Source organism: Aricia agestis, chromosome 19 (assembly GCF_905147365.1).
Source record: "Aricia agestis chromosome 19, ilAriAges1.1, whole genome shotgun sequence".
Taxonomy (NCBI): Eukaryota; Metazoa; Arthropoda; class Insecta; order Lepidoptera; family Lycaenidae; genus Aricia; species Aricia agestis.
In genome coordinates, this window is record NC_056424.1 from 5,811,296 (window position 1) to 5,838,730 (window position 27,435).

General features: G+C 38.0%; 2 protein-coding genes across 2 annotated transcripts; both read right to left on the bottom strand.

Annotated features, from left to right (window-relative positions):
• Positions 1-1,549: 1,549 nt before the first annotated feature.
• Positions 1,550-7,926, bottom strand: LOC121736744 (facilitated trehalose transporter Tret1-like). Its single transcript, XM_042128129.1, has 3 exons — positions 7,903-7,926; positions 5,112-5,247; positions 1,550-2,823 (listed from the first exon to the last, which is right to left on the bottom strand). The coding sequence occupies exons 1-3, from the start codon at positions 7,924-7,926 to the stop codon at positions 1,550-1,552; spliced, it is 1,434 nt and encodes a 477-aa protein (XP_041984063.1).
• Positions 7,927-12,573: 4,647 nt separating this feature from the next.
• On the bottom strand, positions 12,574-14,176 carry LOC121736745 (facilitated trehalose transporter Tret1-like). Its single transcript, XM_042128130.1, has 2 exons — positions 14,038-14,176; positions 12,574-13,853 (listed from the first exon to the last, which is right to left on the bottom strand). Exons 1-2 carry the CDS (start codon positions 14,159-14,161, stop codon positions 12,574-12,576), a joined length of 1,404 nt encoding a protein of 467 aa, XP_041984064.1. The 5' UTR covers positions 14,162-14,176.
• Between the last annotated feature and the right edge of the window lie 13,259 nt (positions 14,177-27,435).

The following is a 27,435-nucleotide window of genomic DNA, read 5'->3' on the forward strand; positions in this document are numbered from 1 at the left end:
GTTTCATTAAAATCCGTTCAGTAGTTTTTGCGTGAAAGTGTAACAAACATCCATACATCCACACATCCATACATCCAAACAAACTTTCGCCATTATAATATTAGTAGGAAGTTTTTTTTTTTATGAAATAAGGGGGCAAACGAGCAAACGGGTCACCTGATGGAAAGCAACTTCCGTCGCCCATAGACACTCGCAGCTTCAGAAGAGCTGCAGGTGCGTTGCCGGCCTTTTAAGAGGGAATATGGTAATAGGGGAGGGTAGGGATGGGAAGGGAAGGGAATAGGGTAGGGGATTGGGCCTCCGGTAAACTCACTCACTCGGCGAAACACAGCGCAAGCGCTGTTTCACGCCGGTTTTCTGTGAGAACGTGGTATTTCTCCGGTCGAGCCGACCCATTCGTGCCGAAGCATGGCTCTCCCACGTATGTGTATGAAGTAGGATAGACGGACGATTATTTCAAATAAGAAGTCGGCTAAAAAGGGAAAATACTGTCATGTATTTTTGAACTTGTGTACAACTATAATATAGTTGTATACAAGTTATAAAGATATAGTTTTCACAACAAAATTTGCATGTGTTATATTATAACACATACAAATTATGTTGTGAAAACTATATAAATTTTATAGTTGGTCGTACAACTATAAAATTTATATCTTTAGTTTTCACAACTTAATTCGCATGAGCTATATTAATATTATACTCGTATTTATATTTTAGATGGTGCCATAATGACTAGATTCAACTTATTATAACACTATGGGCCTGTTTCACAATAATGAAGACTTCAGTGGAAAAAGCAGGTAAGTAACAGAAAAAAAACTACCGTTTTTTTGCATAAATGGGGGCTTTAGGGGCGGAAACATTATTTGAAATCAAAAACTGTGGCTTTAATGTGTAGTCAGATATATTAGCGAGATGATGAAGTAGGCAAGTTACAAGGTTTATTCAAATATAAGGGAAAAAATGAGTAACAGTCCTTATGTTATAAAATGTTAGTTATCTGGTTTTTCCACTCATGTCTTTAATTGCCAAAGGCTAATGTTATGAATTTTTTTTTCCGGTATCTACTTTTCTCTATGTCGTTTTCTCTATTGAGTAAGCAACAACAAAACTCCCAAAAACCTATCAAAATGCACTCATTAGAATATTTCGAAACAATGACATTCAAACACCATGGGCGATGCTAGCTGCTTACCATCAGGTGACCCGTTTGCTCGTTTGCCCCCTTATTTAATAAAAAAAAAACACCATTGTTATGGTAGGATAATAGATATGTTAGAATTTAGAACTATTATAACCATGTTACCTTTTTGACTACATATCTGTGAATAAATGATCTTGATTCTTGCCCGAATTGTAGTTTAAATATAATCGCAAATTTAAGGCTTCGTTTCCACCAGATAATATGTGTTGCGAGGAATGTGTTTTTAAGATCCAATAGCATCGCCGCACTGAGCGACGTCATGGCAAGCTCACGTCAATGAAGCGATTCTATTGGTTCTCAAAAACACATTCCTCGCAACACATATCTGATGGAAACGCAGCCTTATGCTGGTATCATTTTCGTTTTAGAGTCATCATCAATTTTTTGCTTGTATTCGCCGTGGTTCATATAGTATTCTATCTCTTGCAGCGTTTTATCCTTCGTCTCAGGCAGTATTAACCATAGCACGAACAGACTGAGGCCCATCACGGAACCCAGGAGAGCAAATGTTCCATAAACTTTTATATTTACTAGCAGATACGGCGTCACTTTCATACTTATGGTCAAACACAGAGCTAGCAATAAGCCAGCGATGCAGGAGCCTGCCCCTCTATGCGCTAAAGGAAATATTTCACCGAGCAAAGCCAGCGGTATCGGCGTGCAACCTAAATTCGAAAGAATAAAGTAAAGCACAAATAACAAAATAGGCACCAACGTGCTAGTGCTTGAAATTACGTTTATACTCGCTAAATATAGATAACCGCATACAATATAAAGAACTAATAAAGCGGCGAATCCAGTTGAAAACAATAGCGTGCGCCTTTTAAATATTTTGACTAGATATGAAGAGAAGGTTGCACTAATCGTTATTATGATGTCTATGCCTAGAATGTAGTAGAACGACTGTCCTTTACTACCGGTCACTTCCTCGGCGATCTGCAAAGCGAACGCTGGGAAGACATGCCGTCCACAGGACTCTAGAAGCAAACTACCGGACACGATAATAATGAATGGCTTAACGAAATCCTTTCTAGTAAACTTCTTGAGAAATTCCTTCAATTTGGTACTATAGCTTAAGTTTATACTATTATCAATTCTATCTTTTTGAGCACTTAGTAGATCCCTGATTTCACTCGCGGATTTGGCATTTCTTCCTCGCAGCCAGTAGAACGATTTCTCACTCTCCTCATACTTGTGTTTGGTGGCCAACCAGGACGGACTCTCGGGCCAAGTCAGAACTATCAGCAGGGAAACGACACACGGCACTAGCGCGATCAGGGCCACCGTCCTCCAATGGTAGAAGTGCCCGAGCATGTGGACCACCAGGTTTCCCAAGCAGACCGCTGCCGTTTTGAGATTCAAGAACATACCGCGATTCTTGGGGCTGGTGTATTCTGCTATCACCACAGCCCCTAATGCTACCGAGGAACCGCCAGTGAAGCCGCCGAAGACTCTGCCAGCGATAAGCAGAGAGATGCTGTTGGCGTTGTATATAAATATCCAACCGATAATGCCCGGGAGTATCGCTAATCTGTACGCCAATCTTCGTCCAAATATCTCCATGAAGATAGACGAGACGAGGAACGCTGTGGCAGCACCCATCCCCGAGACTGACGCTGAAATTGATAATACTCAAATTAATTACTGTTTTTTTGCAATTTATACAGTGCCCCCAAAGTGATAATGCGTATAGAATTTTTCGTAATTTTTCGGCAACGGTCGTATTTCCCGAGCGTCGGAAGACGTCGCTGCAAGCGCTGTTTTAAGCTTAACTTTAAGAAAAACAGCGCTTTGCGGCGATGTAGAGGCGCCTGTCGTTGCTTGGACGTTACTATGGTAACGCCGCGATGACTTCCCGGTGAGTTATAGCACTAATGGCGGCTCTCGACATAGGCGAACGCGTTGGCCAACGCGTCTGCAGACGCGTTGGCAGTGCGCTTGCAACGGCGTTTGTGAGTAATCCACACATAGGAAGGTCGTTCAGTATGCTTTGGATCGCGCCAATGTGCGGACGGATTCAAAATGGATGTTTAGTCGCTAACAGCTGCAGCTGTTTATTTATTCACAGCTTATAATTACTTTGTAAATGTGGACAAGAAAAAGTTTTTAAAGAATTTCTCGAAATAAATAAATAAAAGGCGAGAAAACATAACAAACAAAGAAATAAACTCACTTTTACATAATATTTTATAATATTAAAATAATATAAGTAATTGTTTTATTACCTACTTATTATTTATTAAATTATTACATATAAAAATTATTACATATTATTATAATTATCATAACTATAACTCCGGGCGAACTGATCGCGCGGCCTATGTGTGGATGGAGCGCAAAGCTTGCGACAAATGTCTTTGATCTTTCGCCGACATTTCCGACCCGCGCGGCAAGCTCGCAGACGCGTCGGCCAACGTCTAAATACCTACGGCCAACGCGCAAACGCCCGTTCTACACATTGGGCCAACGCGTCTGCAGACGCGTTGGCCAACGCGTTCGCCTATATCAAGAGCCGGCATTATTGACGGACCGGCGACAGCGGACAGCCACCGGCTATATTATATTTACTTCTATTTCCTTTGAACAAGGTGCGAAATGCAAGTGCAATTGTTTCGGGCTTCTACGTTTCATAGATTTTTTTTTAATGAAATAAGGGGGCAAACGAGCAAACGGGTCACCTGATGGAAAGCAACTCCCGTCGCCCATGGACACTTGCAGCATCAGAAGAGCTGCAGGTGCGTTGCCGGCCTTTTAAGAGGGAATAGGGTAATAGGGGAGGGTAGGGATAGGAAGGGAATAGGGAAGGGTAGGGAAGGGAATAGGGCCCTACCCTATTCCCTTTGGGCCTCCGGTAAACTCACTCACTCGGCGAAACACAGCGCTAGTGCTGTTTCACGCCGGTTTTCTGTGAGAACGTGGTATTTCTCCGGTCGAGCCGGCCCATTCGTGCCGAGGGTAGGGATAGGAAGGGAATAGGGAAGGGTAGGGAAGGGAATAGGGCCCTACCCTATTCCCTTTGGGCCTCCGGTAAACTCACTCACTCGGCGAAACACAGCGCTAGTGCTGTTTCACGCCGGTTTTATGTGAGAACGTGGTATTTCTCCGGTCGAGCCGGCCCATTCGTGCCGAAGCATGGCTCTCCCACGTATTTGGGTGTTTTCGTGATTGCGACAATAAATTTAGCGAAGATTTCCATGACATGCGCATTATTAATTTGGGACTACTCTACTCAACATCATCATTATTATTATCATTAATTAGTCATCTGCACTATTCCAATTACAATAATAGTTAAAAAAACTGAAAAACAAGCTTTATTAATTATTTCCGTCTTTTATAAGAATTAATGGATTTTTCGCGCACGAAGGGATCCGTACCGATACAGAGCAAAAATGAGCTGAAAATTGTGTTTTTTGTATGGGAGCCCCCCTTAAATTTTTATTTTGAATTAAAATTATCGATATAGAGCGAAAAAGGCCGAAAAAATCAAGTTTGTTCTATGGGCACTATATGTTCTATAGCGGCAATCTGTGAAAATTTCGGAAGTCTCAAGTCTCAAGAACCGCTATAGCTACATACAGCCTGGAGACAGACAGACGGACAAACAACGAAGAAACTTAGTAATAGGGTCCCGTTTTTACCCTTTGGGTACGGAACCATAAAAATCGTACTCAAAGATTCCGTTACATACATACAGCCCAAGCTTATAAAAGTGTGTTAAAACAAGATTCCGTGCAACAAGCTATAAAAAAAATCGTTTCGTATCGTGAAATAATAAGACTTTGAAAGCTCTACTAGCTAACAATGATTAATTATATTATTATTAATGCTGCATAATGTAATTAGATTATAAACTGCGACACTTAGGAACATCGGAGAAGGTGAAATATAATTGGGGACGTACCGATGGTTGACGCCGCGTTGACGTCAATCTTTATGTCTGACCCTGGCGCCTGAAGAGCGTGCAGTAGCACCGAGGTGAAACCCAGGATGATACCCTGGGCGAACATGCTGAGCAGCACCCCCGAAGCTACCCATGTCTGAAAATTAAGGCGACGCCTTGATAATTTGGCTGTAGCGATATCGATTTTTCTCAGCAATGACTAAAGCTAAGAAATTAAAGTTCATTGTCAGTATTCATCATGTCTTTGTCTTTGAATTACCATAGCATAACACGATTGTCCAACTTTTATAACACAGAACAATCAATCAAAAAGACCTCTGTAAAAAAAGGGATTCCTATTTTGCCAACAGAGGAGAGTGATTTAAGCTTCCAAAATTTGTGCACAAATTGGTTCAAGCATATATTAATTTGCCCGTAGCTTATAATATGAAATGTATATTTATGGTTTTCAAATTACGCGACAAAAACCATTTTGTCGCTTACGCACTTTCCATTTTTTGCTGTTCCATTGCTTGTTTTCTATGAGAAGCTGGGCCGGCCTCTCATGGAAAATAAGCAATCTAAAACATATCCAACACGGTTTTTTACTTTAACGCGGCGTCACCTTAAGGGGTCAAAATGAGTCCAAAATTGCTGATCTACTGGATGCAGGCCTACCCGTTGAGGTCTTAACAGGCAGGCCTACCTTCAAAACCTTAACAAGCAATAAAAACTAAAATTATTAAAAAAAATGTGGTTTTAAAGTTAAGTATGTGAATATTAATAAATATTATTGTAAAATAAATCTGAGAAAAGAATAAGAAGTATTAATGTAGACGCATAATCTTTTGTAATAATAACTGAAATAAAACTTAAAAAATATATATTTTTAATTGAATTATACTTTGTTATAATTTCTCGTGATATTTATCATGGTTGTAAGTAGGCTAAATATACAGGGTGGTGGTGGTGTAACAAAACGTGACAATACTTTAGGATGTGTATGTGTCCATTATTATTATTGTAGAGATTAGAACTTTAGGTACCGTACTGTAAAAGTTGCTGCACCGAAAGAGTTGTTTTTGACTTTTATGTTTCTATGAGAACTTTGGTCATGAAATAAATAAAAAAGTAACTCTTACAGCGCTGCTACTATCACAGTGAACTAAACACATTACATAACATATTACAAGTGACGGTACATACTCATCAGGTTTCTATTTGTACTTCTCTTTGGACAGAGGTTCTTAGAAAAACTTTTTAGGTGTTTGTTTTTTGATGACTCCAAAAAATATTTAAAACAGCTGAACATGGAATTTCCGCGTCCGAAGTCCGAACCTTTTTCGAAACGCGCATAACAAGTGACGATGTATGATTAGTGCACACTGATCTACCGACAAATATAATGTCATACCTACATACTGCATTCTAAATTATTGAATTAGTATGTTAAAAAAATGGAAACACCTACTCTAAACAATCGTTTTCTTGATATCTATTTCAGGTGCTTGGTTTACCCAGACGAGGGAGTCAGCGCTGCACACAGCGCCTTAAGGCCCTTCACCTACGGAGATCCCGTAATTTACCGTATTTAGAGCCTTATAAACTCATAATTTGAAAGCTACAAAGTTATAATAAAAATACAGCAATAATCCTCAGTATATCAACATTCCTTTCCCCGTTTTAAATTTTATATTTTTATTTATTATACTCATTATATATTAAGCTTTCAAAGTTATATTAATTCATTAAAATTGAAGCATACTTTCAGCATCTCCCTAGTATTTACAAATTACGATATTTGAAGCACACGACAATAGATAGACAATTTCATTAACTACATATTCCCCGTTTGAATTTTTTTTAGATCAATTTTCAACTAAGATAAACTGTAATAAAATAGGATTTTTGTGCAATCTCGGCAACGCGTCAAATGTATAGTCAAGGTTGTTTGCTCGGGGGATGGCCTTAATATTAATCCGTAAAATAGCTAATAAAAGTATCACATTATCGATAAACCTAAGCGCCTTTAAGAGGATACAACAGCGGCTAGAAAAATGAAAAAAAAGTACGTGTAATATCTATAGCTGTCTCCCTTACCTCAAGCCTATACCGCAGAACGCGATAGAGACAACTGCAGAAAATCCAGAAAATCAACGATTTGTTGTCCCCTGATTCCTTCTCCAAAACTTAACCGATTTAAGTACTATTTCATTAAAGATTAAAAAAAGGCTTGAGCTGTGTTCCTATGTTTTGCTTTTTTTGTATAATCTATCCAAATTTGTTTTCTGGACGTTTGAACACAGTGGAAAATCTGGCCATTTTTTTGGGTTTTTGAACGTTCATATCTTATTTAATAATTAAATTATGAAAAAAAAAGAAAACATAGGGACATTGTATTAGTGGCCGTAGATATTCAGGAAAAAAATTATAACTCTACTAGCATTATCCAGGGAGGAAACAGGGGACAACGTTTGTATGGAAAAAATGGCGGTGTGGAATCCTCTTAATGATTTAAATATGGCCAAAATTACTCGTATAATTTTCTCGTTTGGTTTCTAGAGAAAGATTTACAGAATTTATGATTCCATTTTATCTATTTTGTTTGTGACCACAATTTATGTTTATTATTGTTGGTACACTATTAAAAGTCACTGTAAATAGTAGATATAATAGCACAAAATATTACCAAAGATAGCGTAAATACTGAAAACTTTTTTTCAAAAACACATGGAATTCAAAATGGGATTCAAAAACACTGCACTTAATAGTACGCTTGAAAATATAATATTATTATATCGTCGTGATATACCTGCTTTAGCAAAGGTGACACCATTTCTGAGCGTTAAACAGCCAAGTATTGCAATGTTCGATCGAAGGGCTAAAAGCATAAACAAGCCCTTTTTTGTTACAGCTGTGTTGCCAGCGATCACTCACAATTTCCCAGCCACTGCTATCCGTACTAAAGTTATATGTATAATGTATATACAAACGTGTCTGTCTGTTACCTCTTAACGCCCAAACCACTGAACCGACTTTTGTGAAACAATACTTTGAGTTCCAGTGAAAGGATGTAGGACGTAGGACACTTAGAAAAATGTACGGTACCTACGCGATAAACTAATTAGGTGCTACGAAGTTTCCGTCTTTATATGATCGCTGTTAAGCATTATTGTACTACTAACCTGACCACGGGTATATATAGCTTTGATAAGGGGGGGGGGGGGGGGGGGGGGGGTCCCTAACGTAAAAAGCGGCCAAGTGCGAGTTGGACTCGCCCATGAAGGGTTCTGCAGCAGCCTAAATACTGCCAGTGTTGATCCTGGCGAGACAGGAGTTGCAGTGGTGGGAATGTGTGGTGCCTGGTGGGCCTTTTGCCCGTTAAAAAAAATTGTCGATTGGACAGGTAAGAGGGATAGTAATGGGGGGCGTCCGGACCCCCAGGACCCCCCCCCCCCTTATATACGCCCATGAACCTGACCCACAATATTTTTTGTTGTAAAATTTGGAATGCAGTCTTGTTAAATCATCTATTAGAACATTACTGCACAGTGCACTCATAACTCAATACGTCCGTAAGGTGTAATAAAATTTCAAAATGGTATTCTAATAAAATGACAAACTAACGTATACTTACAGTTTACAACCTCTGATTATAATTAAATTTATAAAATAATTATTAACAGGAAAGTTGAAAAGTAAAAAAAAATGCTAAAGTGCGCCATATAGCTATAATTCCATACTGCTGATTGGAAATCTCTAATCAGCAGTATGGGAAAATAGCTATACATAATATTATACGGCGCACTTTGTCACACTCACTATATATTATAAAACCTTCAAAAAAAGGAAAAACTTATTACAGCTAGGGCTACCGAGGTCGTCAAGTTTAATAAAAATATTAAACTTGACGAAAGATTCTGATCATGCATAAAAGCAAATTACATTTTATTTAGTCATTCAGCCAGTTGTATTGTAATTACGCAATAACCGTGGAGTAAAAAATAATTGGTAACACCAAGCCCTAACCTGTCCCTAAGCAAGAATTAAAATTAATTATGCCTTAAGTCAGCACAAGTCAACAACCTAAAACAACTTAACTCTAGTACTCAATCAAGTTTTTTTGTCTTTTAACGGCGTAGGTATATTAAAAAAATATTAAACCTAATTGCGATATCATTTTAAGGCGACGCCTTGATAATTTGGCTGTAGCGATATCAATTTTTCTCAGCAATGACTAAAGCTGGGCTTTACGTGGGAGAGCCATGCTTTGGCACGAATGGGCCGGCTCGACCGGAGAAATACCACGTTCTCACAGAAAACCGGCGTGAAACAGCGCTTGCGCTGTGTTTCGCCGAGTCAGTGAGTTTACCGGAGGCCCAATCCCCTACCCTATTCCCTTCCCTACCCTCCCCTATTCCCTTCCCTTCCCATCCCTACCCTCCCCTATTACCTCTTAAAAGGCCGGCAATGCACCTGCAGCTCTTCTGATGCTGCGAGTGTCCATGGGCAACGAAAGTTGCTTTCCATCAGTTGACCCGTTTGCTCGTTTGACCCTTAATTTCATAAAAAAAAAGCTAAGAAATTAAAGTTCATTGTCAGTATTAATCATGTCTTTGTCTTTGAATTACCCATAGCTTAACACGATTCGTCAACTTTTATAACACAGAATAATTAATCAAAAATACCTCTGTAAAAAAAGGGATTCTAATTTTGCCAACAGAGGAGAGTGATTTAAGCTTCCAAAATTTGTACATAGATTGGTTCAAGCATACACTTTATTTTAATAAATAAATAAATTCTTTATTGCATTAAATATTACAAACAATAACTTATTACTAGAGGACTCCACACTAGGTCAGACCTGTCTCGTGGAGTCAGATTTTTCCATAGCTTATATGAAATATATTTATGGTTTTTAAATTACGCGACAAAAACCATTTTGTCGCTTACGCCCTTTCCATTTCTTGTTTCCGGCGCGGCCTCTCATTGAAAACAAGTAATCTAAAACATATCCAACACGGTTTTTTACTTTAACGCGGCGTCACCTTAACTTTATCACGATCGGAGTCAAAACATACGAAAAGTATATACTACTGAAAATGCAATGCCTGTTTTCAACAATCTCTTAACTCTAAGTGGTCCCCTAGCGACCATTAAGGGTACAAGATTTTAATAATTTTTATGTGTGTATGTGTGTGTGTTTGTGCGTAAAAACTTTTGTAAAACAATTTTTTTCGAAAACAAGTTTGTTTTTAGAGATAAGAGAGCGCTAGGGGATATATTTTAGTGTTAGGAAGCGGTTGGTGGAAACAGGCGTAAAAGATTTTAAAAAGTGGTTTCATGTAATGAACACCTAGGTTTCCATTTTGTCGAACTTCCGTAATTTCAATAAGTACCTAATCAAAGTCGGATCGGTAACGGCCGTTCCCAATTTTTGATCTATCTCTGGTTTTGCCTTACTAGAGATAGGAATAACTCACATTAGACATTAGATACATATATTTTATGTCAATTATGAGTTATTCCTATCTCTAGTAGGGCAAAACCAGAGATAGATCAAATATTGGGAACGGCCGTAAGAGTATTGATAAATTTACGTTGCTCTCCTATCAATAACTTACAGCCTGTCAAGAAAGAGTAGACGCAGTACAAAATTGTCTGAACGTAATCACGCTCAAAATGTGATTTTTTCTCTTTGTATTTCCACAGAGACCGCTTATACACTTTAAATATCTACCATATACTATATACCTTGCACATTTTTATCTCCATTTAATAAGGCTTTTATATTTTTATGTGATTTCAAAATTGTGTACGCCGTCTACTCTTTTTTGACAAGCTATAAGTCATTTTTATGCGCTCAAATGTATTCAATATATTTACTGTTCAGTACTGGACTCTATTTTTTTTTTTTTTTTAATGAAATAAGGGGGCAAACGAGCTAACGGGCCACCTGATGGAAAGCAACTTCCGTCGCCCATGGACACTCGCAGCATCAGAAGAGCTGCAAGTGCGTTGCCGGCCTTTTAAGAGGGAATAGGGTAATAGGGGAGGGTAGGGAAGGGAATAGGGTAGGGGTTAGGGGATTGGGCCTCCGGTTAACTCACTCACTCGGCGAAACACAGCGCAAGCGCTATTTCACGCCGGTTTTCTGTGAGAACGTGGTATTTATCCGGTCGAGCCGGCCCATTCGGGCCGAAGCATGGCTCTCCCACGTGTGTTTATGTGTTCACTTATCGCAACGGTATAAAATTGTAGATTGTAGAATCAGAGACAGCCTCATTAAGCATTGGAAATACTTGCCTTGTGTTAGTTATCTATTTAAAACTATCACCTATGAACACTATCACTTATGAACACTTACTTATACTATGGAAATATTATAATGGCAACCCCATAAAGAGCTTTCTACCAAAAAATAATTTATTTCTGAATTAATAGTGTAGCCACTAGATAACTTCTAACTCGTAACTACTCTAGTATAAGAATAATTATTATTGTAAAATGTTCCTTGAAAATAAGATTATTTAGATGCAAAAAACACGCCAAACGAAGCAGATATAATATTAGCTGGCTCAACACTTTGCTAATATTTATTTTTTCATATAATTATTCTTTTTCTGTGATTAGTAACGCATAAACTATATTAAACCAAAATTAGCCAAATCTGTTCAGTCCTTGAAATAACATTCGCGCGCGTTGAAGTCTTTTTCTAAGCCCAAAAGAAAATTCAGTGCTACTTATAGCCTTTTAAAGTCAACAGATATTTTGTTTAGCAGCAGGTACATAAAATAGGTTAAATAATATATTTTATTACTATTATCACAATTAAATTAACTACTTATAGTTATAAACAACAAGTTTAAAGCATTATATAGGCAACTAAACTTAACACAATTATTTACAGTTTTTATGTTAAACATAAAGGTTAAAGAAGTATTCGATTTTAAACATACAATCCTCCTTGTGCCTTGATTATATCTGCCGAGAGTGGCGAGACCTAGTGCCCTCGGCCGAGCACATCCATACAAAATATACTGAGTTAACGCCTCCGTGGTCTAGTGGTATAGAGCGCGGCTCTTGACTCGGAGGTCGTGGGTTCGATTCCCGCGTTGGAAACATGTTATTTTCGAGTTTGGTTAGGAAAATGCAGGCTGATCACTTGATTGTCTGATAAATAAGATGATCCATGCGTCGGATGGGCATGTAAAAAGTCGGTCCTGCGCCTGATCTCTCGCCAGTCGTGTCGGTCTTCCGTCCTACTGGGTTATGCAAGTAAAGGAATAGAGAGTGCTCTTGTGTACTGCGCACATATTTGGGCACTATAAAATAATTAGTCCTGCGTAGCTGGCCTGCCTTCAATGAATCCGGCCACCGTCACCGAAACCAGTGTAGGAACTATGCTGAGTTCTCGCCCGAGAGCACTGTCTCGCCACGCTACTCGGTATGTGTAATCAGGAGGAAGTTATTAAAATCCACTTCATACTTCCTTAACCATCATCTTCAAATTCGCTTCATCGTCAGTTTTCTTGTACACACCATAGTTCAAATAGTACTCTATCTCCTGAAGGGTTTTGTCCTTCGTCTCCGGCAGGACGAGCCATAAAATTAAAAGGCTGAATCCCAAAATAGTCCCCAAGAGGGCGAAAGTCCCGTACACTTTAAGATTTGCTAGCAAAAAAGGCGTGACTTGCATACCTAAAGCCAAACAGGTCGACAACGCGAAGCCGGCAACACAAGATCCTGCGCCTCTATGAGGTAGAGGAAATATCTCACCCAGAAACGCCAGTGGTATAGGAGTACAGCCCAAATTCGATAGCAAAAAGTACACGACGAACATCAAAATTGGTATCAATGGTATGCTATTCGAGATCACTTTTATGCTGACTAAGTAGAGATAGATACAGATAGAGTAAAGAACTAGTAGACAGGACAAACCACTTCCAAACAGCAGCGTGCGTCTTTTGAACAGCTTGACCAAAACAGAGGAGAAAACAGCGCTCGCCGTTATGATGATATCGATTCCAAGCGTGTAGTAAAAAGATTGATCCTTGTGACCGGTAATTTCTTCTATGATCTGTGAGGCGAACGCTGGAAAGATATGCCGACCGCACGACTCCAGAACTATGCTTCCAAATATAACAATAATGGTCGGTTTCAAAAAGTCCTTCTTTGTAAACTTCTTAAAGAATTCCACAAAGTTTTTAACGTAATTCAGTCTCAGAGTATTGCACGCCACTCTTTCTTTCTGTGCTTTGAGCAGTTCCTCCATTTCGTTTATGGACTCCTCGCTTCGTCCTCTTAGCCAGAAAAAAGATTTCTCGCTCTCCTTGTATTTGTTCCTCGATACCAACCACGCTGGGCTCTCTGGCCAGGTGCAGATGATCACGAAAGACACTAGGAGCGGTATAAGAGAGATCAAGGCCACGATTCTCCAATGATAGAAGTGTCCTAAGACATGCACCAACAGATTTCCGGAGCAGACGGCAGCAGTTTTGAAGTTTAGAAACATTCCCCGATTTCTTGGGCTGGTGTACTCCCCGATGACGACGGCTCCGAGGCTGACGGTCGCTGCTGCGGCGAAGCCTCCCAATGCTCTCCCGATGATCAGGGCTGGGACGTTGGTGGCGAAGTAGATGCAGAGCCAGCCAGTGATGCCGGGGATGACCACGAGAGCATGCGTCAGGCGCCGACCACACAGCCCCATGAGCAGAGAAGACGCCAGGAAGCCCGGAATACCAGCGGTACCGATGATTGACGCTGGAACGTAAAATTATCTGTTTTAGTTCAAATACTTACATCAAATAGATTCTTAGAAAAATTTGCTATTAATTATTTATACAAACATATGACTCAACATAAAAATTTATAGCCACTCTGAGCTTAACGTCGTCTTTATGACCTGGAATAGTTTCTTTCACAAAAATATTTCTCCAGTTCTTACCTATACACGACGAGGAGTTGATATCAACCGGTATATCGGAGTCTGGCGCCTGGAGGGCGGGCAGCAGCACCGACGTATACCCCAGCAGCAGACCCTGGCCGAGCATGTTCAGCAGCACACCCATTACCACCCATGTCTGGAAAATTACGAGGTGCCTTTAACGTAAATCATGATGGGAGTTGTAGGAATGTCTTGCATTGTGGCCCTCAAAGCCCGAGAGAGGCCGATTGCTCTTAACGGACTGATGGCAGTTCGAACGCTTAGGGCCTGATTACACCTACCAAGTGGACAAGGCTTCGCGGCAAACGTCACCCTCGGAGCCGTCGTCATCGGGGAATACACCAGCCCAAGAAATCGGGGAATGTTTCTAAGCTTCAAAACAGGTGCCGGATAACGGATGACACCTATCTGTTAGTATGTAGGTCTAACCTCGGCACTCGCACAAGCACTCGGTATGTTTATGGATGTGCTCGGCCGAGAGCACTGTCTTGCCACTCTACTCGGTAGGTCTAATCAGGGCCTTACTATCAGCTGGTGCCTGGTAGTGGTAGTATGTCTGATGCATTTAATAAAAAAAAAGTTAATAATTAAAAATCGGCCAAGTGCGAGTTGGACTCGCCGCGAAGGGTTCCGTACCACAATAGAGCAAAAATAGGCTGTAAATTATGTTTTTGTATGGGAGCCCCCTTAATTATTTAATTTATTTAAATTTTATTTATGATTATTAAAGTACAAATACAACTAAGTATTTTGTGAATATTTCAAGTGCATTTGTTGCCGTTATTGATATCAAAAAAAAAAAATCACGTTTGTTGTATAAATATTTAATTCAATTTACTTTAAATAAAAATAAATAAATAAAAATTGTTTTATTTCTGAATAAATTTGAATCAAATATTTTCAGAATGTTGAACTACATGTTGCCTACCACCGGTTCGGGAACTAACCCGGCGAGAAGAACCGGCGTAAGAAACTCGCACGGGGCCACTTTTTAGTAAAAAAGTGGAAAATTTGTCTTTTAAAAAAATAAAATTTACAATGTAAATAACTTAATCTATACAATATGAATACACAACTTTGTTTTTAACCCTCGACTAAAAAGAGGGGTGTTATAAGTTTGACGTGTCTGTCTGTCTGTTTGTCTGTCTGTGTGTGTATCTGTCCGTGGCATCATAACATCCAAACGGATGGACCGATTTTGATCTAGTTTTTTTTGTTTGAAAGCTGACATGATCAAGAGCGTTCTTAGCTATAATTCATCATCATCAGCCTGCTCAGTGCTGGACAATCGGGGTTTATCTGGTTCATGAAAGGCCGTTAGCAACTTGTAGTCGTGTGATGGGTTTTATATTTCATTCTAGTTCGTGACATTTGTGAGTATACAATATACATATACACATATTAATGGAAAGTTGACCTGATGCTGCAGCATCACCTGGTAATCAATAGGATATTCAACTCCTCGCCAACTTAGAGCAGAGGTTTCGTGTTTGGGCTCATTGGGCTCATATTACCTGCCTCATCGAAAAGGACATTGATAGATGCTAATCATGAGAATATGATTATGTTGATAGGAATTATTCTGCACTATAACCAACACAAGTTTTAAAAGTATGAAATAAAATTAATTTAAAAAAACCCCCTTTGAAAAGTAATGAAATAATATTTACTGCCTTTAAGTTCAAATAATTCCTAACTTGTGTAAAATAATATTTTAGTCCATAAATTGTTGTCAAGGTGTGTCGGGGGACCGCTAATGTAGATGTTTGATTTGAGATTTCACATAACATTATATCCGAACCGAATGGAGATAATCAGCGACTAGCGGTTGTAGGTTGTAGTTTACTTGGCGGTCCCCCGACACACCTTGACAACAAATCATGGACTAAAATATTACTTTACACGAGTTAGGAATTATTTGAACTTAAAGGCAGTAAATATTATTTCATTACTTTTTAAGGTTGTTTGTCGGGGTTTTTTTTTTCTTTTTTTATAATAAATATAATAAATTCTTTATATTTCTTAATTTAATTTTTTTGTATTTTTTGTATACACAATCTGTGAAAATTTCAGAAGTCTAGCTATATTTTTTTAAACGGACTTTGGCCCACCACACATTCCCACCACTGTATCTCCTGTGTCGCCAGGATCGACAAATCATCGATCAAGTCTAGCTATAGCGGTTCTTGAGCCTGGAGACACACAGACAGACGGACTGACGGACAGACATCGAAGTCTTAGTAATAGGGTCCCGTTTTTACCCTTTTGGTAAGGAACCCTAAAAAGTGAATAAAATAAAAAGAAATACTTAATTGGAAGTATAGACTTAAAAATTATGTAAGTATTTCGAAAGTAGAATGTTTATTGTCACGTCTTTATCACTTTACAAAAAATAATTTTGTGGAAAGAAAACTTGTACTCACGATTATTTTAATCTTATATCTTTTTTTTTTTTTTTTTTTTTTTATTTATTTCATAACATGTAAAATTACAATTCTGACAAAATTCTGGGGTTTCGGGGGCGATAAATCGATCTAGCTAGGAGTAATTTTTTAGAAAATGACATTTTATACGTGTTTTATCGAATACCGAGCTCGGTCAAATAGCTAGTAGTTCTTATAAGCCATAGTTACAACTTATAAGAGTGCATTGACATCATTGGCACGTATAAAATTATCATTATCGTCTCCTCGAAAATGTTACGTTGTAAATCAAATTGCACCAAAAATCGAACATTGCACGCATGATAACTAGTTCAAAACCATACTTTTGAAATGGTAACATACACGGCGTAACATACACGGGACAACTATCATAAATACATAACATACATTACCAGTATGACGCTAATCACAATTTCTACGATAGTTAATCACTAAACTAATGTCACTTCACCTGTTTCAAAGAAGGCGGCACCATTTCACGAAGTCTTCCACAGTAATGGTTGCAAGGAAAATATGTCGCTTACCCTAAATGCGTTTTAATGAGAGACAATGAAAAGATAAGGTAATGAATATTAAAATAATAATACTATTAGTATTTTTTTAATACAATTGTTTATTAATTGGAGAAATTTAAATGCTATTTTCATATTAGGGTTAAGAGATAGCTAATAAAACTTCAGGACTTAATAAAACTTCAGGATTTTACAATTTGGTGATAAAGCTAGCCAATCTTTAAGTAACGTCCTGCCTAGGATTTTAAATTTCATGTGCTTGTAATGGGCTGGCTCGACTGGAGAAATACCACGGGCTCACAGAAAACCGGCGTGAAACAGCGTTTGCGCTGTGTTTCGCCGGGTGAGTGAGTTTACCGGAGGCCCAATCCCCTACCCTTTTCCCTTCCCTACCCCCCCCCCCTATTTCCTTCCCTACCCTTCCCTATTCCCTTCCCTACCCTCCCCTATTACCGTATTCCCTCTTAAAAGGCCGGCAATGAACCTGCAGCTCTTCTGATGCTGCGAGTGTTCATGGGCGACGGAAGTTGATTTCCATCAGTGACCCGTTTGCTCGTTTGCCCTCTTATTTCATAAAAAAAAACAACATTCGGCATTCTTACAACATAGCAGTGCTTTTCTTCAGACTTAAGGTCTTAGGCTGTATAATAGGCTGTAAGCTTTAAAATGTTAGAGCTAAGAGAAGAAGAAATGGATGAAGTAGGAACTCTATACCATTGAAGCGTAGTTCATGATTTATATTCTATTCTATACAGCAAAAGAACCCGCGAGCCCTTTTGACCGGTTTCTAAAATAAAATGACAACTACGTAGTTAGCCCTAAAACATGATGCTCGTAACATTTTTTCCTCGATATTTTCCTAGTAATTTCGGTAATTTTCCAAAATATCTTCTTGGTACACCACAAGGACAACTCGGTTAAGAACTTAAATCTCAAGGTAGGCGTCTACTACTACACATACCTTTAATAATATTAGTTATATATTATGTTTAGCAAAATAACCCTTTTAAATAAGTTAAGCAAGTAAAGGTGGGCAACGCCCCTTCTGCTCTTCTGATGTTGCGAGTGCCCATGGGCGATGGTAGTTGCTTTCCATCAGGTGACCCGTTTGCTCGTTTCTCCTCTTATTTTATAAAAAAACTCAAGTATTGCTAAACTTATAAAAGGGTAATCTCATCCTGCCTGCCTAAAAAGATAAGATTTAAGAGCCCATATGACCCTAACTTGATTACATACATTAACCTAGATCTCAAAATCTGTAAGGTCTAGAAAACTGATTTTTGACACAAGTAACTTCAGTTCATAAAGATTAAATGCTCAAGACGAAAACACGATTACTCGAAAAATTATCGATAGTTTCTTTTTTACAAAAAACCTTGTTTTAGACACATTTTTGCTTGGATCTTCGAAGTTTGCTGTCTATTCTTTAATATTTTTTAATATCAAAAAAGGTATTGATAAAACCTAAATTTGCTCAAAACACTTTTTTCATAATCATTATAGTTCGTCTTTTATTCAAGTAAAACTAACTCGGCGATGATTCCGCGCCGTCCTTTTTCACCTGGCATATGAAAGACGGGCGTGAGTGTGAAGAGAGGACGATGATGGATTTTTAGAGTCAAGTGAGCTCTTAAAACCATATTAAAAGTGAAGTGTATCAGATTTTGTGAGAGTTCTCGTGAATTGGACTATATTGTCAAAATATTGTTAATAATTTTGACATTTCGATGCATATTTTCCAATGACATATTGATATTTTCAGAAAACTCATCTCTACGCTTAGACTTGCTTTCTTCACCAGACCTGCAATATAGAGCAAAGTCTACCCAAAATCACTCTGACATTGGCAACTCACTGAGACCGCCATAAAAAAAGAAGAAGAAGAAGACTTGCTTTTTTAAAAATACTATACGGAATCACTGGATATTTTAATATAAGTACCTATACTTTGATGATAAAACATTATTAGTTTCTAATTATGTTAATCAGTAATGCAAAGTTATGTAAAATAATAGGTATTTAATTAAAAGATAATAATTCAAACATTTAACCCATTATTACCCTTTCTCAACCGTAGCGTGTTTGTACACCGTTCAGGGGCCTTATTATGAGCTCTTAAATCCATTCACTTTACGTCCTTATACAGTCAGATAAGGACGTAAAAAGAATGGATTTAAGAGCTCATGGTAGAGGCCCAGGGAAGTTGATTTATGAGCAGCGGGGCTAAAACGGTCACATAATATTTTAGCACTTCCTCTCAATCAATTCAGCAAATCAATTGTCACAACTGTCAAACAGACGAATGTCAAATTAGTACGAATTACTATTTACTAGACATGAATTGCAAGCAGAGTGACCATTTTGCGATTTTAAAAAATAAATCATATTATGATTCTCCAAAGCAACCGTTTTAGCCCCGCAGACGGCGAACTAATGTAATTTGGTCGCATTACGCCAAACCCAGCTGACAGAATAAAAAAATATTGATTTGACATAACCCGAGCAAATGATGTTGACATAATATAGGATAATAGGTCTTTGTTGGTCCGCCATCTGCTAATGAATCAATTTCTGTGATGGTATATTTTGTAGACTCGTTGACAAATTTTTTGACACAGTTATTCTTCCTTAGTTTTTATTATTCGTAGGGTTCCGCCACCAAAAAAGTTTGGGAGCCGCTGGCTTAAGGTATAAACTCTATTTGCTAAGTCGATAAGTATGGAATGCGGGCGTAATCATGCGGAATTTACGCAGCGTAACTTCGGCCTAGGGTGTTTAGATACTGAAATGCGTCGCATACGGCGGGTACGGCACGTACGGTGCTGACAAAATATGTGCGGTAGGGCTGTAGCTAGAGTCAGATTTGAGGTAGGGTAGCATTGGTTACAGGTAGGGCAGAAGTAAAAAAATTGTCATGATTGATTGATTTTCTAGGATTTTGATATTTTTAAGGTAGGGCATTGTGTTTTTTGACAAGGTTTGCCCCCCAATGCCCCCCTCTAGCTACGGCCGTGATGTGCGATCCAGCTTTAGCAGCGTTGATGCACATCTTTAGGTCGTTAGAAAAATGTAAGTGTCTAAACACACTAGACCGAAAATACGCGGCCGAAGTTCGGCATGATTACGCCTGCAATGTATTTTAACTGACTGATGAGTGATGACACACTATGCCGAAATTACGTCGCGTATGCGTAGCGTACTGGCGTAATCATGCCGAACTTCAGCCGCGTATTTTCGGCCTACTGTGTTTAGACACTAAGGCCGTGTTCAAACCAAACTGACTGTCAGCCGCCGAATGTGAGCGAACGTTACGCAGTTTATTGTATTTCCATACATACTTTTCCGTTCACACCTAACCGACAATACGCTATTACGCTAGGCGTACGCGGACATTCGGTACGGTATATTTTCACGCCCACACTGGGGCTCACAGTGAACCTGCTCATATTCCGCGGCTTACACATTCGGAGCTTACGGGGCGTACGGATTTGTTGCTTTGTATTGATTTGTATGGTACTGCGTGCACTGGATCGGCATTTCTGCGCCTGAGACCGGAATTTATGCCGATGACGTCATCCGAAGCCGCGTCTATGGGTCAATTTATATATTTAGTGCAGAGTCAAAGCGCATCGAAACAAAGTATCAAAACTGAACATAGCAAATCCAACCTTAACTCCAAAGCGTTTCACACATTTCATATATACATTGATAACTAAATTGCCGATGCGGAATCCGAATGCAGTAGACGCACCCCATCGGCATTTCGTAAATGACGACGCGACGCTCCGTACGCTCCGTACGCTCCGTACGTTCCGATTCCGATGCAGTGGACGCGCAGCTTTACTCTCTTTCTACCGCGCGGCAAAAATGCTGGCTGCTGCTGTTTCGTTTTCAGTTCCGCCGGTACTCAAGTAGTGAATCGTATTGTATAATAATCAAAATATGTTTTGAAGCATACGTCATACGTAATCATACGTGATGACCCACCTATGTATGATCAAAATAGTCATGATGGATCTGAAACACAATATAACGATCGAACTTGATCATTAGGATATCGTGTTGCACGATATCGTCTCCGACCGATATCGTGTACGATTTTAGGTATACTAATCGTCATTGGTAATAGAAACCGACTGAAACCGTCATAAAAATAATTATTAAAAATCATTTGTAATTCTTTCTCGTCATTGGTAATAGAAACCGACTGAAACCGTCATAAAAATAATTATTAAAAATCATTTTTAAATACTTTCTCGGAGACAGTAATTATTATTAATTAGTGTCAAGGGTAAAAGAAATCTTAATATAATCGAGTATTTAGCATTTTAATTTCTTGTTTGTGTTTGAAGAAAGCGGAAAATGGCCAACTATAAGTACTTACGAGGCTGGGCCAAAGGGTGTGTGCACTGTGCTGTGTGCACCATCGAAGAAATTCATTCATGATATGGCAGACCTACGGCATTTGGTCGGGTTATGTTGTAGTGGTACAAAATATAGCACAACAGTCCTGCATCGCACTATCGAAGTTTTCACGGTGCGTCGTTATATACAACGCGACATGTAACAAAACTAAGTGATAACACTTTAGGGTGTGTATGTGTCCCTTGTAAAGAGTTAATTGTGAAAGTGGCAGCGCTGGAAGAGCATTTTTTTTTTACTTTTGTATAGGCAAATTCATAACGCTGGGGCGCTTGAAAAATTTGCTCTTTCAGCGCTGCCACTTTCATAATGAACTCCATGTATATATAAGGGACACAATACACATACACACCCTAACACTTAGTTTTGTTTGAAAAGCTGTGTGAAAAACGTGGACTTCGGTCTGACCGCATCATCTCGCTTGGTCTTGTCTGGTGGATCTTTCTTTGCGGCTGGATATAAACTGTGCATGTATCTGTCATTGAACTTTTTACTTTTTTTTTTTTTTAATCTTTATTTATTAAGAGGTTTTTATACATAAGTACATGACAACCCCATCTTATCTTATACAATTGTAGATACATTAACTTAATACTAATTCTTAACTATTAATATTAATTGATAAGCTGATAGATGCAAATCTCACCAAAACCTTAAGTTCCTTTGAGTTATTAACTTGCGACAATAAATTATGAAACATTCCTACGTCAGTTCTGTTGAGACTTAGGTCTAGCAGTAGCTGCCGACGTCGCGGCTCGTGCCGGACACACTCCGCCAGCAGATGGTGTGCGTCCTCCACCACGCCGCACACTGAACAGTTCGGAGAATCACTCAATCTCATCATATGCTTGAATCTATTAAGCGGAATGTGTCCGGAACGCAGTCGATACAAAATAACGCAGTTTTGTCTGCTGAAATCGGTATTGTCGCACCAGGGTATACGAGGGGGTTCGGCTTGCAGTGTCCTATACCATATACCTTTCTCTTTAGAACTCCTATCGAAATATTCCTTCCATTCTATTCTACACTTATATTTATATGCATTTATATGATCTAAAAACGTAGCTTTATACGTTATTATTATACCGTCTATAGAACCCTCTTTCGCCAGCCTGTCGGCCTCCTCGTTACCCGTAAGTCCAATGTGCGACGGGACCCATTGCAATCTCACAGTTATGTTTTTTCTCATCAGTGTCATTATTGCTTCTATTATTTTATAAGCTATCGGTGAACCTCTATAGCTAGAGGTGCAACGAGCTATATGTTGTAGTGAACTTTTACTATCCGTGCAAATAAGAATGTATTTAGAAGGTATGTGCTGCGCATAACTGAGCGCCTGTGAAATTGCAATGAGCTCCAAAGACATAATAGAAGTAGTAGCCAGTATTTTAAATTTATTATTACTACATTCCCCTCTACACGAAGGATCATAAAATGCAGCTCCCTGATTACCACCCGACTTAGAGGCATCGGTATATAGAAAATGAAAATTTTGATATTTATTTCTTAACTCTATAATAACATTAAATTTAAGTTCATTGTAATCATACAATCTCTTCGGATCAGTCAAGTTCTCCAAAGTGGAGTGGATCACACTATTCGCATCAAAGTTACTGACCCATGTATTTAGCGAAAACATCTCTAGCGGGTAACACGATTCTATTATTTCATTACTTGTTTGATCCCACGTTTCTACAAGCAGGGGTAATTTTTTCTTTCTCCAAAAAGTATTATTTTTACAAAACACTGAGAGTTCGGACAGAATATTTAGTGTCGGGTTATCTTTAAAAGACTGCGCCTTTAATAAATATTTGTAAGCTAAATATTTTCTACGTACATACAGTGGACACACACAAAGTTCAGTCTCCATGACATAAACTGGAGTGGTTCTGATGAAACCGCCTATGACACGCAAAGCCTGATTTTGTATCCTGTCGAGTCTATCCAAATGAACTTTAGCACTATTATTATAAAGGTAGCTTCCATAATCTATCCTACTCCGAAGTAAGGAAATATAAATCCTGCGCAAGTGCTTGGGATGTACACCCCAGCTAGATCCTGTTAATACCTTCATAACATTTAATATTTTTTGTGTCTTTTCAGATATTTCTTTTATGTGTTTACCCCACCTTAAGCCCTTATCCAGCCAAAATCCTAAATATTTATAATTATCAACTACTTCTAACTCTTGTGAATCTAATTTTAATGAAAGTGTATAGTTTTTACGTCCCCTATTAAATAAACATATTTTAGATTTGTTAACTGATAAAGTTAATCCTATATCCCTTAATAATGATGAAAAAACGTTTAGGGCAAATTGCATTTTTTCAACACATTCCAATATACTGTTCCTGCAGCCACTAATATAAAAAACAAAATCGTCAGCATACTGACTTTGAAGAACCATCTTAATTTGTTTAACAATTTTTGCCGTACTGATATTAAATAATTGAGGGGACAAGGGGTCCCCCTGTGCTAATCCTCTAAAGGTCGATCTTATAATATTTAAAATATTTAAATTTCGTTGACTTAAAAAATTCCACAAATAAATACATATTCTTTTACCCATTTCAAGCCTATCTAATTCAGTAACGAGTTTTTCTATAAGTAAATTATTATATGCATTATCTACGTCTAAAAATAACACTAATGTAGGAACTTCCTTCGAAAACCCCAATTGAATATATGAAATCAGTCTAGCTAAACAATCCAAAGAACTCTGACCTCTTCTGAAACCCGTCGTACTGCGAGACAGTAACTGATTCTTTTCTATGAACCATTCTATGCGTTTTTGTAGTAACAGGTGAAATGTTTTACATAAATAATTAATCAAAGATATTGGTCTTAATTTTGGTGGTAAATTTGGGTCATTACAAGCTTTTGGTATGGGCACTATTTTAATATCTCTCCACTGAGTCGGAATTACTCCGGTTTTTAGAATTAAATTAAATATTTTAAGAATATAACACTTACAGATGTAAGGAGAATAGTAAATCATGGAGTATGTAATTTCGTCAATGCCTGGTGCAGTATCCTTTTTCTTTAAGATATTGCATAACTCTGGGTAGGTGAATTCAGCCTCCATGACCGCATTGCTAGATGTAAGAGACGGACACTTCACCTGTACATAGTCCGGTGCCAAACTACAGAGTAATTCTTCATTTCTTTCCTGTGACACAATATAAGAACTTTTCTTTATTCCTTTAATCCAACGTAATTTATTCCACATTTCAGTGGCTGTTAATGAATTATCTATCGCAGAACAATGTAATTGCCAGTCATTAAATTTTGCCTTCCTGATTTCTGTCTTAAATTCGCGGATAGCCTTTTCAAATCTATTTAAATTCTCCGGAGTAGGATTTTTACGAAATTTACTTAAGGCCAACCTTCTACAAGCTACGAGGCGAGATAATTCTGAATTCCAGTACCTTTTCGGTGTAAAATTACTGGTTGGATTTTGACAAATTTTAATGTAAGGTATAAATTTATCAGCGGCCGTATTTATTTGAGTAATGAGGCTATTGTACATTTCTTCCACTTCAGATAATGAATCTGGCACCGACCAATTATTCTGTAAATAGTTTTTATATTCATCCCAATCAGCTAATTTAATATTTCTTTTTTTGACAAATTGTTTAGTTCCAGAGAATCGATACTTTAGTTTTATACACAAATGATCACTTCCTAAATTTTCATTTAAAATTTTAAAATCAAAATTCACCGCAATATCTGAAGAAACAAATGCGATATCGGGACTAGAAGTCTGTAAAATATTATTAACCAATTTAATTCTCGTTGCTTGACCACTATTAATACAAACAAAACCATATTCTAACGCTGCATCATTTACTAAGATACCTTTATTATCTGTTCGATTTGACCAAATTGAATGATGTGCGTTAAAATCGCCAGCTATTAAACAATTTTTGGGGAATTTACTAAATATGTCATCCCAGTCACTTTGCGCAGTGTTTATTGATGGTGGACAATAAATTAAAATAACGTTTCGTAATTTGTGACAATTGGATACAACAACATGGATGACCTCTATAGAACTATTTTTTAATTGCACAGGATTTTCGAAAATTTTAATGCTCTTATGTGACACTATAGCTACCCCTCCATAACCATCTGGGCGGTCTTTTCGGAATATATTGTACCCATTAATTCGAAAATCAGTGTCATACTTCAGCCATGATTCTGATATTAATGCAATATGTATTTTTTCTTGAGTTAAAAGTTGCTCTAATTCCTGACATTTTAATTTAACACTTTGTGCGTTCCACTGTAATATGTTACAATCAAATATTTTATTAGGATTTCCTGTCATTATTAGTTGTAAAAAGTTTGTCTATCACGTCAAAATTTTTAAAGAACTTACCAACAGAAGACAACAAAACTTTAAGAAATAAAACTATAATGTCCTGAATCTTTTCTTGCATTGTCTTATCTTCAAAAAAAATTATCTTTGCTTCCGAAAAAAACTGTTTGAAATTGTTTTTATTCTGCCTAACATCATTAGTTTCTTCAGTATCTTTTTGTATTTGACTCTCCGTATTTTCATCGTCCTCTTTCTGAACGGGATCCTTCTTCTTTTTAAGAATCTTTCTATCATTTGTGTTCTTCTTTGCAGTATTTTCTTCTTTGTTTTGTTTATGAGCTCCTTCCTTTGTTATTCTATTTTTTGTTGTGTTTTCGTATTTTTCTTTTTCAGCATCTAATTCTGGTACTTCCTCTCTGTGAATAATGGCATCTGTGACGAGTACTTCCCTGTATGATTTTCTAGTAGGATGACTTATTATGGGGCTCATTTCCCTTTCTGAACCGTCCTGTTGTTTCTGGAGGGACACTTTATGTATATAAGCACCTTCTCCTCTTCTCGTAGCTAAATATACTGTCAAAGCTCTGCGATACGTATAATTCTCTCGGGTCATAATTTCTCGAATTTCTTGTTCCTTCTTAAATATTGGGCACTCTTTACTTAACGAAATATGCGGACCTTTACAATTAACACACATAAAAATATCTGTGTCACAATTAGCATGCTTGCCTCCGCATTTCGGACAAATAATCCTCCTAGTCGGACACTGCCGACTCAAGTGCCCAAACTTCCAACACACCGAGCACTGGGAAACAGGAAATTTAAAAGCATTTACTCTGAATCGGCATCCATAACCATAGACATAAGATGGTACGGAATTACCCTTAAATCCCAAACGCACCGAATCACTGTCAATCCAGGCTCCATCATCGTCTTTCCGTTTTAATCTTTTCATAGAAATAATAGGGTATTCGCATTCAAAATTTTCTAAAATCTCCTTTTCATCAACCCCTATTTCTACATTTTTAATAACTCCATAACATATCGATACTGAGTTGCTTCTTTGGCACCTATAGTCTAACTCTTCAAATTTTTTATTGTTTATCAACTTTTCGGCCATTTCTTCCGTTTCGAATTGAATACTAACTTTGTACGGCCCTTTGTATTTAATACGTAAAATATTTTGTATATTTTCTTCTCTTAACAACTTGGCAAAAGCTATTTGTTTCGGCAATACCTGTTTCGAAGACACCAAAACTTCGATATTTCTATCCTCATCTGATAAACTTCTAATTACTTTCTTACGGCTACGGCATACAGTTGTGAACCCCTCATCATCCATCTCGGCGGTATCGGAACTGCGTCGCTTTTCTGCAGATTTATTCGAACTAAATTCCTCTTCCATAACTTGTTGCTCACACTCAATTACTATCTCCTCATTTAGACACTCCAAACCGATGCTATCCATTGTTATTCATAAATGGATCATTCACACTCATAATTATTTTGTTTAGATTAGGTAAGTTCAAGCCTACGGCGCTGAATAGCGCGGCGTAGATAACGATAAACACACAAACAACCTTAACTGTGACCGGCAAATTCTTGACACACGTGCACTTGCGTACGCCTATCGCACCGGACTCAAAACTTTTTACTTAATCTGTGCTGTATAGTGCAACCAATAAACGCTTACTTAAAA